This window comes from Thunnus albacares, chromosome 24 (assembly GCF_914725855.1).
Source record: "Thunnus albacares chromosome 24, fThuAlb1.1, whole genome shotgun sequence".
Taxonomy (NCBI): domain Eukaryota; kingdom Metazoa; phylum Chordata; class Actinopteri; order Scombriformes; family Scombridae; genus Thunnus; species Thunnus albacares.
In genome coordinates, this window is record NC_058129.1 from 8,655,063 (window position 1) to 8,667,562 (window position 12,500).

The 12,500-nt window shown below is 41.9% G+C and overlaps 1 protein-coding gene across 13 annotated transcripts in view; it reads right to left on the bottom strand.

Moving 5' to 3' along the window:
- mbnl2 (muscleblind-like splicing regulator 2) overlaps window positions 1-12,500 on the bottom strand; it is a 56,001-nt gene that overhangs the window by 10,682 nt on the left and 32,819 nt on the right. For 9 of the 13 annotated variants that reach the window (XM_044344593.1, XM_044344595.1, XM_044344592.1 and 6 more), the window contains exons 3-7: window positions 8,306-8,470; window positions 7,105-7,308; window positions 4,618-4,878; window positions 1,215-1,268; window positions 611-761 (exon numbers count right to left, since the gene is read on the bottom strand). In XM_044344593.1, coding sequence (XP_044200528.1) covers window positions 611-761; window positions 1,215-1,268; window positions 4,618-4,878; window positions 7,105-7,308; window positions 8,306-8,470 — 835 coding nt within the window. The remainder of the gene's footprint in view (window positions 1-610; window positions 762-1,214; window positions 1,269-4,617; window positions 4,879-7,104; window positions 7,309-8,305; window positions 8,471-12,500) is intronic. The other 4 variants (XM_044344598.1, XM_044344597.1, XM_044344601.1 and 1 more) reach the window with 1 other exon arrangement.

Here is a 12,500-nt window from a genome sequence, read left to right on the forward strand (position 1 = left end):
TGATGTCTGTCAGGACAGATTAAATAAACACTGAAAACTGAATAAGCCTGAATTTCTTTTAAAGGCTTATAGTTTTTCTTTATGTTATTTTTACCTTCATTAGGAGCCTAAACATATTTACAGAGCCTCTGTGGTGGAATAAACCAGGCTTGTTTTGCTCTTTTGTATGCTTGGGCGTAACAGAGTGACAGGTGTATCATATTCAGGTGGTAATATTTCATATCTTTTACTGCTCTGATCAAAGCCTGCACTGCCCTTCCACCTGCCAGCAATTACGTGTTTATATTGGCAGGCACTAGATCAAAGTTAAGGGACGGCACAGGGAATATTTGAAACGTTAGCACGCACCATCACAGTGGAGCTCCTTATGTGCGTCTCTCAAATTAATCCCTTTCAAAGGGAAGCATAGGGCAAAGCAGATAACTGTAACTGATTATAAGAAGATCTCTCCCTTTAGCATGAGAAACTCCAAAAGATACATTTGTGATGGATCGTAGGTTAGCTGAGTACATTCAGAGAGAGTGTTTCTGTGTGTGCTTGCATGCTCCGCATACCTATAAGTGTTTCTATCTGCATCTGTGTGCCTCGTGTATTGATTGGGAGCTCTTACCTGCAGGAAAGAAAGCGGGCTGCTGGAGCTGTGCGTTGGCCAGCGCCTGCTGGTAGTTCAAAACACTGGGGTTGAACAGGGAGCTCGCTCCGTTGCTCTTCTCAAGTGCTGGTCTCTTTGGTAGGGGCTGGAGGACACCGTGGGGGAACGCCTGGCCACCGAAAACGCACGTTCACACACACACACAAAAAAAACACACACAACAGAAACACAGCAGATTTGAACTGTATACTTGCACAAGTCAATACTGATATTTGTAAATCTGTTATTTGGCTATGCACAGCACAACAAGGCAAAAATGGAAACTTGCTGTAACTATCACAAGGACAATGAGAAACTACACCATAGCAAGGCAATCATCAACAAAACATTAAGAAAACAGTGTGATAACTGGAATTATTTTAACATTACGCTGAAGTTGATCATTTAATAAATGTACAGTACAAACTAGAATTGCCACTGGTGATCATAAATGAAATATTTATACTTTAAAAAGTGTCTTACAGGGTTTCACAAAAACAAAAGAGCCAACTTAAATTTTGTGAGTGGCTACAGTACAATTAAAGAAGCTACATGCAAAGCAAAAGGTGAAAGGTCAAAGTACCAGGTCTACAGTTGCCTCGAGGGGTCGCTTCATTGCTTTGGCAGTCGACTGAGTCTTTAATTAGCAGGCAGCGAGCACATGATGGCAGTGGGCCAATGGGATTCAAGCGTATTAACATACAGGTAACAGCAAGCAGAGGTGCGTCATGGGGGACAGCATTGCATTGTGGATAGGTGAGAAGGAAAAAAACAAAAACAAAAATAATCTGAATGCAAGTATACCACATACAAAACAATAGGCATGCACATAAACAAAAAATTGTTTTGTTTACTTTAAAGAAACATTGCTACTTTTTGAATTAGTACAAAAGCAAAAAAAGCATCTACATTAAACTTTGGTTAAAAAAAAGCAAGATTCTATGATGTACTTCAAAACTACTAGGAAAAGCATTTAGTAGTAACGTCAACTATTTCTGAACAAGTAAATCTTTTAACATCTACGCAAGAACAAAATGCAGTAGAGTAAACACAACTGATTCGGACTATAAATGTGATCTGAACAGATGTTTTCTACAGAAAGTAGGATACTACAGTCCTACACACACAAGAATTACAGTGCTCCTCTTAAAAAATCTATCAGATGGTGTGAGGTGGTTTTGGGCCTGTTTGGGGGGGGAGAAAAAAAAAAAGCCTGAGAAAAGTCTCAAATTCACGTCATACTGGGATGTGAGCCCTCACAACTGGCAGCAAGAACTGGACACATTTGTGTGGGCAGACTTTAACTACAGATATCACTAATACTTGCAAGAAGCTGTTTAAACACTATCACCCTTGTGGCAGCTACAATAAGTAGACCTAACAATCCAAAAAGATTTTTTTTTTTTTTGACGTGGTGTCAACTCACATCTAGTGCTTGAAATAAGTGAAAAATCCTCAAACTAATCTTGCATCATGAGGACATGTGACTTGTTAGTGTGATCAATGAGCTTAGGGAGGTGACACAATGTGAGGCGAAGTTCAATCACAGAATGTGGAGCTCTGTTTATTCTTACATCCCTCCTAGAAACGAATCTTAAACTATAGGAGCAATTCAATCACAAATCGAATATTAGTAATAATACATTGTTTTAATTCAAGTTATCACTTTTATTAAACTTCCTTACATCTGATGTCACTGCTGAGAGGACAAAAAAAAAAAAATGACACGAATGTGATGAGAACAGCGCTAAAGTGGTCCATGCACAAGCCTCTTGCTTCATGTATGTGGGTTTTCTATCAGTATATAAGAGTATGTCCTTTTTTAAAGAGCAGCAATGCATTGCCGATGCACCGCAGTGTTAACAGACTTAAACATTGTGGTTAGTTAAAATGGAAGATGGTCTATTAAAGTGAACATGAAAAGCAAAGATGACCGCATTCCACTTGCAATGAGGAAGAAGATCACAGCATGGCAAGCAACACATAATGTGGCACAGTAAAACAACATAATCTCAATAATAGGATCGTCTTACTGCAACTGTATCTGTTAAACATGTAACCTAATCTACTGTACACTCTAGCCTATTTGCTTTAGATTAAAAAAAGTGAATTATGGATAATGATATTACCTATTTGCAGCAGTGCAGCAATACAGGTTTTATGGGTCTCTGCTTCAATAAAGCAGGCTATGGGCTACAAGAAAATTGGATTAAAGGTGCTGACTAAACAACTCATTGTCCTAAGGTTAACCCTCCTCACCTCTAGTGCAGCTTGTAACTGCGGATGGTAAATTGGGAAGTGGGTCATAAAGTTGATAAACTGGGGCTTAATGAGGAACACAGGACAAGTATGAAACATAGGACTGTGAGGAGAATGCACTAGGAAGATAAAAGTAAATCTTACTGTTTGATGATGCATCGTGTACCTAATGGGGAAGCTGTTGAGCTAAGGTGCTCAGTATCCCTTTAAGAAAATAGCACTGAGGGGTCAACATCAGGTTATAACGCCTTGGGGGTCTCAGGCTCTCTTTTATTTATGGATGTTTCAATTCCTTGTGGTTTTTTTCCTGCTTTCATGCAACTGCTACCATGTGCACAGACGAAAAAACTAACCTGCACTCACGGTCGCCTTATCATCCACACCGTGGATTTATGGAGGAAGGACAAGGGAGAGCAAGCAGCAATGGAGCCAGCCAATGAGAGAGGTATGTGCAACGCGTAAAGCATGCCCATGCCATGGAGGAAAAAAAGTCAGTCAGCACACTGGCGCAGTACAAGGTGTGCGAGTGCAGCAGCCAAGAGGACCATACAAAAAAAGAAGCCACTCGGAGCCTGGTGGAGGGCGGGGCGTAGCCAAGACACACTGCCAGACCCTTCTCACTGTCTGTCTGCCTGCATTTCCATCTGTCTGTCTACCTTTTTCTGTCTGTCTGTCTCTTCCTCAGCCTGTTGGGGGATTTTTCCAACTAAAGGCAGAGGAGGGTAAACCCCCCCCCCCACCCGTGATGCTACACTCTCATCCATCCTTGATTCAATTTGCACTGATCTGCAGAGAGCCGCACTTATCATTGAGAGCAGGGTGTAGTGGGATGGGGGGGGGAGGTGAGCCAGCACATTGTCTCTGTATGAACCAAGGGCATTGAAAAATAAAAGCAGACTGCGGTGAGATAATAACAGATTGTTCTTGCGGCATTATACTGATGCATTTAGCTCTCACTAAACCCTGTTTATTGTATACAACAGCCTCACTTTGGGATGACTATTGTTAGTGAATTGTATACTGGAATCTACTAGAATCAACCAGCAGAGGTGGGTATGTTTGATACAGTAATAAAGCAGCGCTCCACATTTCATGTTACTGTGGGTGTCATTGTCAACAGCATGTGTTTACTTATTGTGTAAGCCAAGATGTGTTGTAACAATGTCATGTGTGTTCGGTCAGCCTACGTGTGCTACATGGAGGAATTTTAACAGACAGAAGTGATCTCCAAACATGATCTTACAGGAATTGTTATAACAGTGCGTCATGTCTAAAACTGTGTTCAATCAGCTACAGTATGAACAACAATCTCTGCAATATAAAGAATCTGTGCTTAAATCAGGTGGCAGTATCTAGGCAGAAGCCCTGTACTAATATGAATGTTATCAAGGATGTGAATAATACTGTATATATTGCTCTCCCACTAACACAAAACCTCCAATCATCACCTGTGCTCTATAAAAGCCTCCCTGGCTGTTATAATAAAAGGCTAAGCTCTTATTGGAAGGTTGAAGGTATACTGTATATAAGCACTATAAAATAAATAGCCTTGTTGTCCCATCCAGACCTTATAAGCTCTTGCTTCCTTAAGTGCTCTAAACAGGAGGAAACTGTGTGAGATATGTATGATTACTACAAGGACAAGTATCATAATATGTGCTTGTCTCCTGCTCTACCACTGTATAGGCGTGAGGCACAGTAGGTAGGCTGTAGTGCTGTGCTCTCACCATGGCTGCAGCTGTGGCAGCGGCTTGCGCAGCCACAGCTGTCTGGTTGGCCTGGTGTTGGGCGGCCTTAATCTTGGCCTGCAGGTGGGCCGGTGGGTGGAAGTACTTGCACTTCTCGCGGGAGCAGCGGCTCTTGATGTAGTCCATGCAGACGGTGACCGTGTTGTCGCTGGTGTCGATCATGGGGCTGTCGCTCGGGTGGGCGAAGCGGCAGTCGGTCTCGCCGCGGGCGCAGTTGCCTCGCTGGAACTCGCGGCATACCTGGGAGCGGGACAGTCAGGTGGACGAACAAACGCACACACCCGAGACACACACACACACAGATGTTGAGAGACACAAATAATGACAGGTGAGTGTGGATGTAAAAAGAGAAAACAAAGAAATACACACACAGACATACAAATAATTTGTGAGTACTTGACTTAATTTACAGTACATGTCTGGATACAATATTAGTCAGAATCACTGTAATCACCCGAAACAGCATATTCATCATTGCACTGGCAGAATGCAATTACATTTATTTATAATAAATACATTTTGGATTAATCTACATAGCTGCTGTTCAAGTGATGTGTCCAAAACAAACATGGTGACTGAGCGGTCGATAATGTAAATGTTTCAGCACAAGGAGCTGACAGCTGGTTCATTACTAAAACATAACATACAGCAGGAAATTAGGAACAACCTGCAAAATACTGTATGGATGTCTGGTGTGTTATCTATCTCTGTAACTTAACTCTGCCCCAATCTTTATTTACAATATAGAAGACTAAAGGATTGTGAAGAAACCTTCAGAATGTCGGGTGAAAAACAAACTATATAATATTAACAGCAGCAGGCAGAGGAAGAGAAAAACCAATACAAACATATGAAAGCGCTGCTTTTCTTATTTTAATCCATAGCACAGGAGGAGGTATGTTTGAAGCTTTTACTTTATTCTGCTGCACATCTTTTCTGGAAAAAAAGCACCAGATGTGTGTAATGTTCCTGTGCATAAAACTCGCACCCACCTTTAAAAAAAAAAAAAAAAAAAAAAGACAGACTACAAATTAGTTTTGGATTCAGTGTGAAAAGGCCTTGACACCTTGTAAAAAAAACTGCAATGTGTGGCAAACCAAAAAGATTGTGGAATCACTGAACCAGCCAGTGTTCAACCGTTAAGAGGCCTGGGCGTAATCACAGGGGGGGGATCAGCTTTTGACTTGCACTCTGGGACTGAGACACACATGAGTGTACACACACACACACACTTCATATGTAATACAAGCACACACATACACATATGCAAAAGCGTTGGTGCACACACACATACACACGTGCGCACACACATGCTAGCTTTGTGTGGGAGTGCATACGTGTCTCAGAGGGATACTGTTTCATTAGAGCTAACTTCATTCAGTTGCTAAGTGATAGCACTCCCAGAGAAAAACACATACAGGCACACACCTACGCATCACCTCCAGGTCTTAGGGAGATTGTTGTTTATCTTTATAAATGTAGTGGGAAAAAAAAAAAAGCCTGTTATGTACTCTTTCATAATTACCAAGCTATTCTCATTCAGAGTTGTTTGCCAGGGGGCAGATGGAGATAGTTGAAGTTGTTATTGTTGTCCCAGTTTAACTGTGGCTGTCTAGCAAACCAGTTTGTGTTGAGCACGTTCCAATTTAAATCACTGTAATCTCACACTATCTCTTTTTTTCATATCATGTTTCTAATACAAGCCTGAATTAATTCAGTCAGTGATAACAGTAACAGATGTTCCCTTACATATGTTCAAGGATAATGCAGAGGTATGAAACTGTCAGGTAAAGAGCCTAATAGAGTTGCTGAGAAAAAAAATGAATTAATTCCTCTTTTCTGAAAAGAAAGTCAGCCTCTTGTTAAAAATGAACTTGGGTATCTGGACAGGGCTTAACACCTACTACTACTACTACTGTAAAAAAAGCCTGATTTGCTTATTTGGGCTCACTGGAAGGCTACTTCAAAATGTATTTATTCAAGTCATTAACTCATGAAACAATGCTTAGACTTGCTTATCAGTTCAAGTGTTTGTCTAAGGCAATTTATACAACAATTAGCTGCATTCAAAAAGTAAATTCAGAGGTTAAAGATGTGTTTTAACTGTGCTAAGAATTCCAATATAGCTGTGTCTTATTGGTTGCTATGCCAACTCCTGTGGTAACCAAGGAGCTAGTAGTATTATATTTAGTTTTTTCCTTACTCTACAGTAGAAAACAGACAGCACACATGTATTTGTATTGTATCAAAAAATAATAACTATGGGGTCGTCCTGTAAATGCTCTGGAGCTATAAATGATACTCATTAGCACTACGTATCTATTGCATCTCTTTCACATCCATAATCACAGTAAGATGGTGCCATAATTATACTCCACGACCCAAAAGAGAACATTAGCTATGATTAGCTGTCATGCTTGTCTTGTCTGAGAGAGAGATAGAGAGAACTGTGATTGGTTGGGTCACCTCCAGCTTGTCGGTACGCAGTAGTTTCTGGTTGGAGGAAGAGCCGGCGGTCACGGAGACGGGCGGGCTGCCGGGGACGATAACCGGGGTGCTGGGCAGGATGTCTGTGGGTACCAGGCCCATGCTGTGGGACATCGGTGTCAGGTAGGGTGTGTAACTCAAACCTGCACTGGAACCCAGGCCCTGGCTGACTGGAAACGTCTGCTGTAGATGGAAGAAAAAAGGCACTTTACCTACATTTATTCAAACCGCTCCTCTAATGTTGTCATGGCTGCTCTTTAAAATGCTCTGTCTGCTTTTCTTTGCTTGTTTTAGCTCACTTTCTTAATAAAAATCTGTGAGACAAAGATGAAAGAAATGATGGATGTAAGGAAATGGAGGGTGAAAGGCAGAAAGAGGGTATAGAGACAGAAAATAGGGAGAGAAGTTAGAGGAAAAAGACAGAAGAGACAAATGAAAGAAGGGCACAGCTGTGCAGAGAGGTGGGTGAGAAAGAAGGGGGAGAGGATGTGACAGGTAGAGGGAACAGAGAGGACTAGGTTTGAGAGAAAAAGGGGAGAGAGAGGGGAAAGTGAGGGTAGAAACAAGAGAAGAGTTTTTTTTTTTAACCTCTAAATATACCAGCAAGATTTGCTGAGCTTGCGTGTTCTTTTTCAGCTACGCCCAGCCTTACATTGATACAGTTAAACACGTTCACACCTGGCAGCTGCCCAGTGCGACCATACTCTACCGCTAACTACTGAGCAACTTCAAGAAAAGAGTTAGGGAGATATGGGCATTGCTCAAGGGCATCTCGACAACAATTGTGAGAACAAATTTAGAATATTTCTACCCTGAGATATCCTGGAATTTGAGAACAGGATAGATAAGAGAAAAGTATCCCAGAGAAGACTGTATCAATGTACTGGAACTGATATTTTCTCAGTGAGTCATGCCCTGCTTGTCAGTCAAAGCTATTGCCAAGACCATGACACTAAGAAAAATAATCTTAACGACAAGGATAACTTCCAGTCAACTTTCCAAGTAAATTCATATGTAAACGTGACACTTGAATGGCTGAAGTAACTTAATATATAACAGTGTTTTAACAGGGACAAAAAACATTTCACGGTGTAGCACAACAATAGAATTCACTGGTATTTTCATAGTGAGTCATGATGCACAGCCAGTCAATTCCCACAGTGGCGAGGCCAGCACTAACCACAGGTTGCATGGTGGTGCCGGGGATCATGAACTGCATCTGTTGGGCCAACATGGCGGCTGCTGTCTTCTGCTGGATCAGGTTATTTCTGCCGTTGATCTCCAGCTGGGTCTTCAGGTGAGCGGGCGGGTGGAGGTATTTGCAGTTCTCTCGCGTGCAACGGCCCTGAGGAGTGAAACAAAGTCGATGGGAGAGAGAAGTGGGAGAGGGAGAGAGAGACAAACAAGGTCATTAACAGTCTTCTCTGAGAACTGGATGTCTGTGATCAACAGAATGAACTCAAAAGCGGCTATCTTTTGAAAATCAAACCGACTGTTAACAGGTTGAATGTCTGCCTGAGGACGTGACAGATATGTGGGCATTGATTTTGACACAGACTCAGTATCAAGTGCTTAAAGGCAGCATACATATTCATACTTAGAGGGTGAGAAACATAAAATTATGAGAGCTACACACTGGTGACCATTTGTGCAGTGGGTGTAGCAGGTAGCCTTCGGCTGAGTAGAAACATTGTTATGAAAGATGATTACTAGTTTCTGACTTGCAAGCTTGCTAACTCTGGTCCTGCTTGCACCCTGGACACACTGACTAGCCAGTATTCAGAGGAAATGGGGGAGGCAATGGTAAACAAAAGCTAGATCTCTTCCGATTCTAGCAGCAGTTTGCCATCTCGCCATCACCACTAAATCTCCGTAGCTTTCTGACGTACAGGTCATCTAGAATTCTCAGTGGACATGCAAATGCAGGGTTGGCAGGGTCAGGCTTACAGAGACCTTGGTGGATAAAGGCAATTACACTGTCAACCTGGAGGCTAATGGCAAACACAATAATCCAATATGGATCCTCATCGCGGCACTTATTGCGAGGAGAGTGGGTGGAAGACAGGAGAGAGGTCAGGAGGGAGTGACAAAGTGAAGGGTGAAATACAGCAGTGGGAAAAGAGACTGGAGCTGTGGGGAAGATGGAAAAGGAGAGGAGCGTGCGGAGGGATATGAATTTGTACAGAAGGCAAAGGGGAGATAACAGGGAAAGGCCAAGAAGACAAAAGAGGAGAGGGCAAGACATGGCCGGCGTGACATGATACGACTTGGAGGGCAGAGAAAATTGAAGCAGAATAAGAATCAGTCTAGTATGAGAAGGTCTGCTGCCTTGTACAAACACGTCTTCACTCTATGACACAGAAGAGCCGCAACTCAGTGGCCTGATTAGCATTTCTATGCAATGATTTCACTCATTTCCTCTCCTCAGGAAATATGACAGCTCTGCCTAGTGTCCACCCAGTGATGGGCTACTACTGAGTTTAATCACTCAAGCGCTGCACTCAAACGCCGTTTCACATCCTGAGTCAAACAAACCGAATGACAACAAGTCACCAGACGGAGCTGTGTATATGTCTTGTGTAGCAGTCTGTTGGGTGCAATGACCTGTAGCGTATTTGACAGGACATGAGACTCAAGCTGAGTGGTGATGTGATTTGAGAAACAGGCCGTGAAACAGAAGAGCGAGGCCGGAGGACATATTGATAATATATCGACGTTCTGATATGATCGCAATTTTTTTTTTTTATAGTGCAGCTGCATTTGTAGCTGGCACGCTGCATCTATGCTACTGAGCCTCCTGATGATCTTAAATGTGTCCTGATGTTTTCTCTTATCATAGCAGGGAAAAGCACAGTGTAATTAATGACATTAATAACGATCGTGTCACTTGCAGGGTGCTGGTGCTGTGTGTGCTGCCTGACTGGCATGGTTAACAGGGACAGAGCCGTTGTTAATGGTATTAATTACACCTGTGCTTTTTTTTTCTTCTGTGACAAATCAATACACTGTGTCTGCTGTGAAAGAGATCTGTTTCCTTAAATTTAGAGCAACTTATCACAGCACTGTAACTATATCCCTTGTCTTTTTGTATTTTATTTTATTCTATTTCATTTTCCTTTTTCATACAAGCATACAAATAATCTTTTCCCTGCCTTGTTATGCTATAAAAAAGTGAAAGAGCCAAAACTATGAACACCTCCGCCTGGCCCTTAGTCATCATCTCAATGTTATTTGTTTCTCAAATTTGTTTTTATTGTGCATAAATATGTTTTGGCACTAAAAAGTCATCCTCAAGATATCATCACAATATGCTATTAAGGGTTATTTTGTGATATTTGGTTTTGTCAGTACAGCCGGCTGAAGTGAAAAAAAATCAATGAAATATTACATTATTCTTATCTTACTATTCTTAGTAAAGCACATAACTGGAACACATCCCAAGGGTAATGATGCAAATGAATAAAAGCATGATATGGATTATTTCTGTTAACACAAAGGCTTAAAAGCCCAGAGTGTCATTCACCACACTACAGGGAGCTGAATTCACTACTCAACCTGTTCAATTCTATCTAGCTACATTGAGAGCTTTGTTTTTAACTGCGTTAGGTGGGCAGGCAAACAGAGAAGAACTTTTAATCAAGCACGGCTCAAGGTATAAGCCTGGCTCCCAGTGTAAATAACCAATAATCTTCAAGTCTCATCAAAGGAAAAACTAATAAAAACCTGGCTGTCTTTTTCTTCCTGACAGATATTAAAGACACCCCACAGAGCATCAAACACTCCACTGGTATTGTCACAATTACTTTTATTGCAAATGATTTGACGCTGACACGAAGGAAATGAAGTCTGTAGACATTGTGGGCTTCTTTGTAATTTTTGTTTTCATATTAATAAACAGACAAGAATATGAATTAGGGTGTTTTTTTTTCTTTGTGTATCCTTGTGAAATACATATGCTCGCAGCACAGGTGTCAGATAGCAGGTTTGACATTCACAGAGACCCTGAGGCAGCTCTGTAATGATGAGAGTCACGAGTCAGACAGGATTGACCTCCAAACCCTGGTGTTAAAGCCGCAGCGAGCCACTGATACCTCCCCTCCTTTATGGTTCACATGCACAAAATCGCACCTGCCCACACATATGCATATTAAATCACAACGCTCAACAACAACAAGCATCGCCCACGCACACCGGCACAATCATGCATGCACATAGATACACACGCTGTTGCACACGCAAGCACACCGCTTTGTTAAGCTCTGTCCAGACCAGAGGAATAATGTTTGAGAGCTGAACCCCATAACCAAAAAACCTCAGAGGTGTCAAAACTAATTGGAGCCTTATGCACCGCCGCAGACACATGCAAAGGTTCGTGTGTATATGTGTGTCCTGTGTATCTGCGTTCCTCGAGAGAGAGAGAGAGAGAGAGAGAGAGAGAATGTGTAGGCAGGTGTAACAGTGCATGTGTGTGTGCAGGAGAAACTGCGTGGGCGGGTGTGACTCTGTGTGTGTGTGTGTGTGTGTGTGTGTATGTGTGTGAGAGAGAGAGAGAGAGAGAGCTGGTGCTGAAGCTGAGCTCTGGACGGCATCCCAATTCTGAGTCTGCAGGGAAGCACAGCATCACGATCGCAACCCCGCAGAGATCACAGACGGACACAAATAAAGACGCATGCACACTACGACACGCGCAAACTCACACCGTGAACCCTCACAACTCACTTTGTCCATTATGTGAACTTAAAGTGAAGCCATTACATCCCTTTTTTCCACCAAATTCAGTTAATCTATACCCTGTTAGTGACACATGCTTTTTTGCAATTGCTCATTATTACTGCCTTTTTAAAGTGATGAGGTAAATGGCAGTGAAACTACTTGGGAGAGAGTTTTATAACGCACAAATGCTGTCGCACTAAGTGCAGGCCTTGGACTCGTAAAACCTTCTCCTTTCATCTTGTCAAACTTTGTTTGAGAGCCTTTTCTCACTGATGTACTCATGAATTATCACAACATTGTGCCTGGTCTTTGCATAAATTAAGTCTGATTTGTCTTCGCTCTTCCTTTTTGTCTATCTTGGAGGTGAAAGAAGCAGATGAAAATGAAGCACCTTCGCTAAAGCTGCCATAGCAATGGAAATTCCAACACGACTTAAATGCATGAAATAATTCAATGCAGCATTCAATTATATAAACATTCATTATTTGCAGCAAATTGAATTACCCCCAAAGGTCATACGCAGTATGTGTGGACGTGTGAAGGACAGAACTATACTATGGTTTGTCTTGTTTGTTGCAGTGCTACATTTAATTTTCTGAAGTTAACTTAGAATTGATATTAAAGTCTGAATTTTCGTCTCTTCGTTACACAGTGGTCTCTGT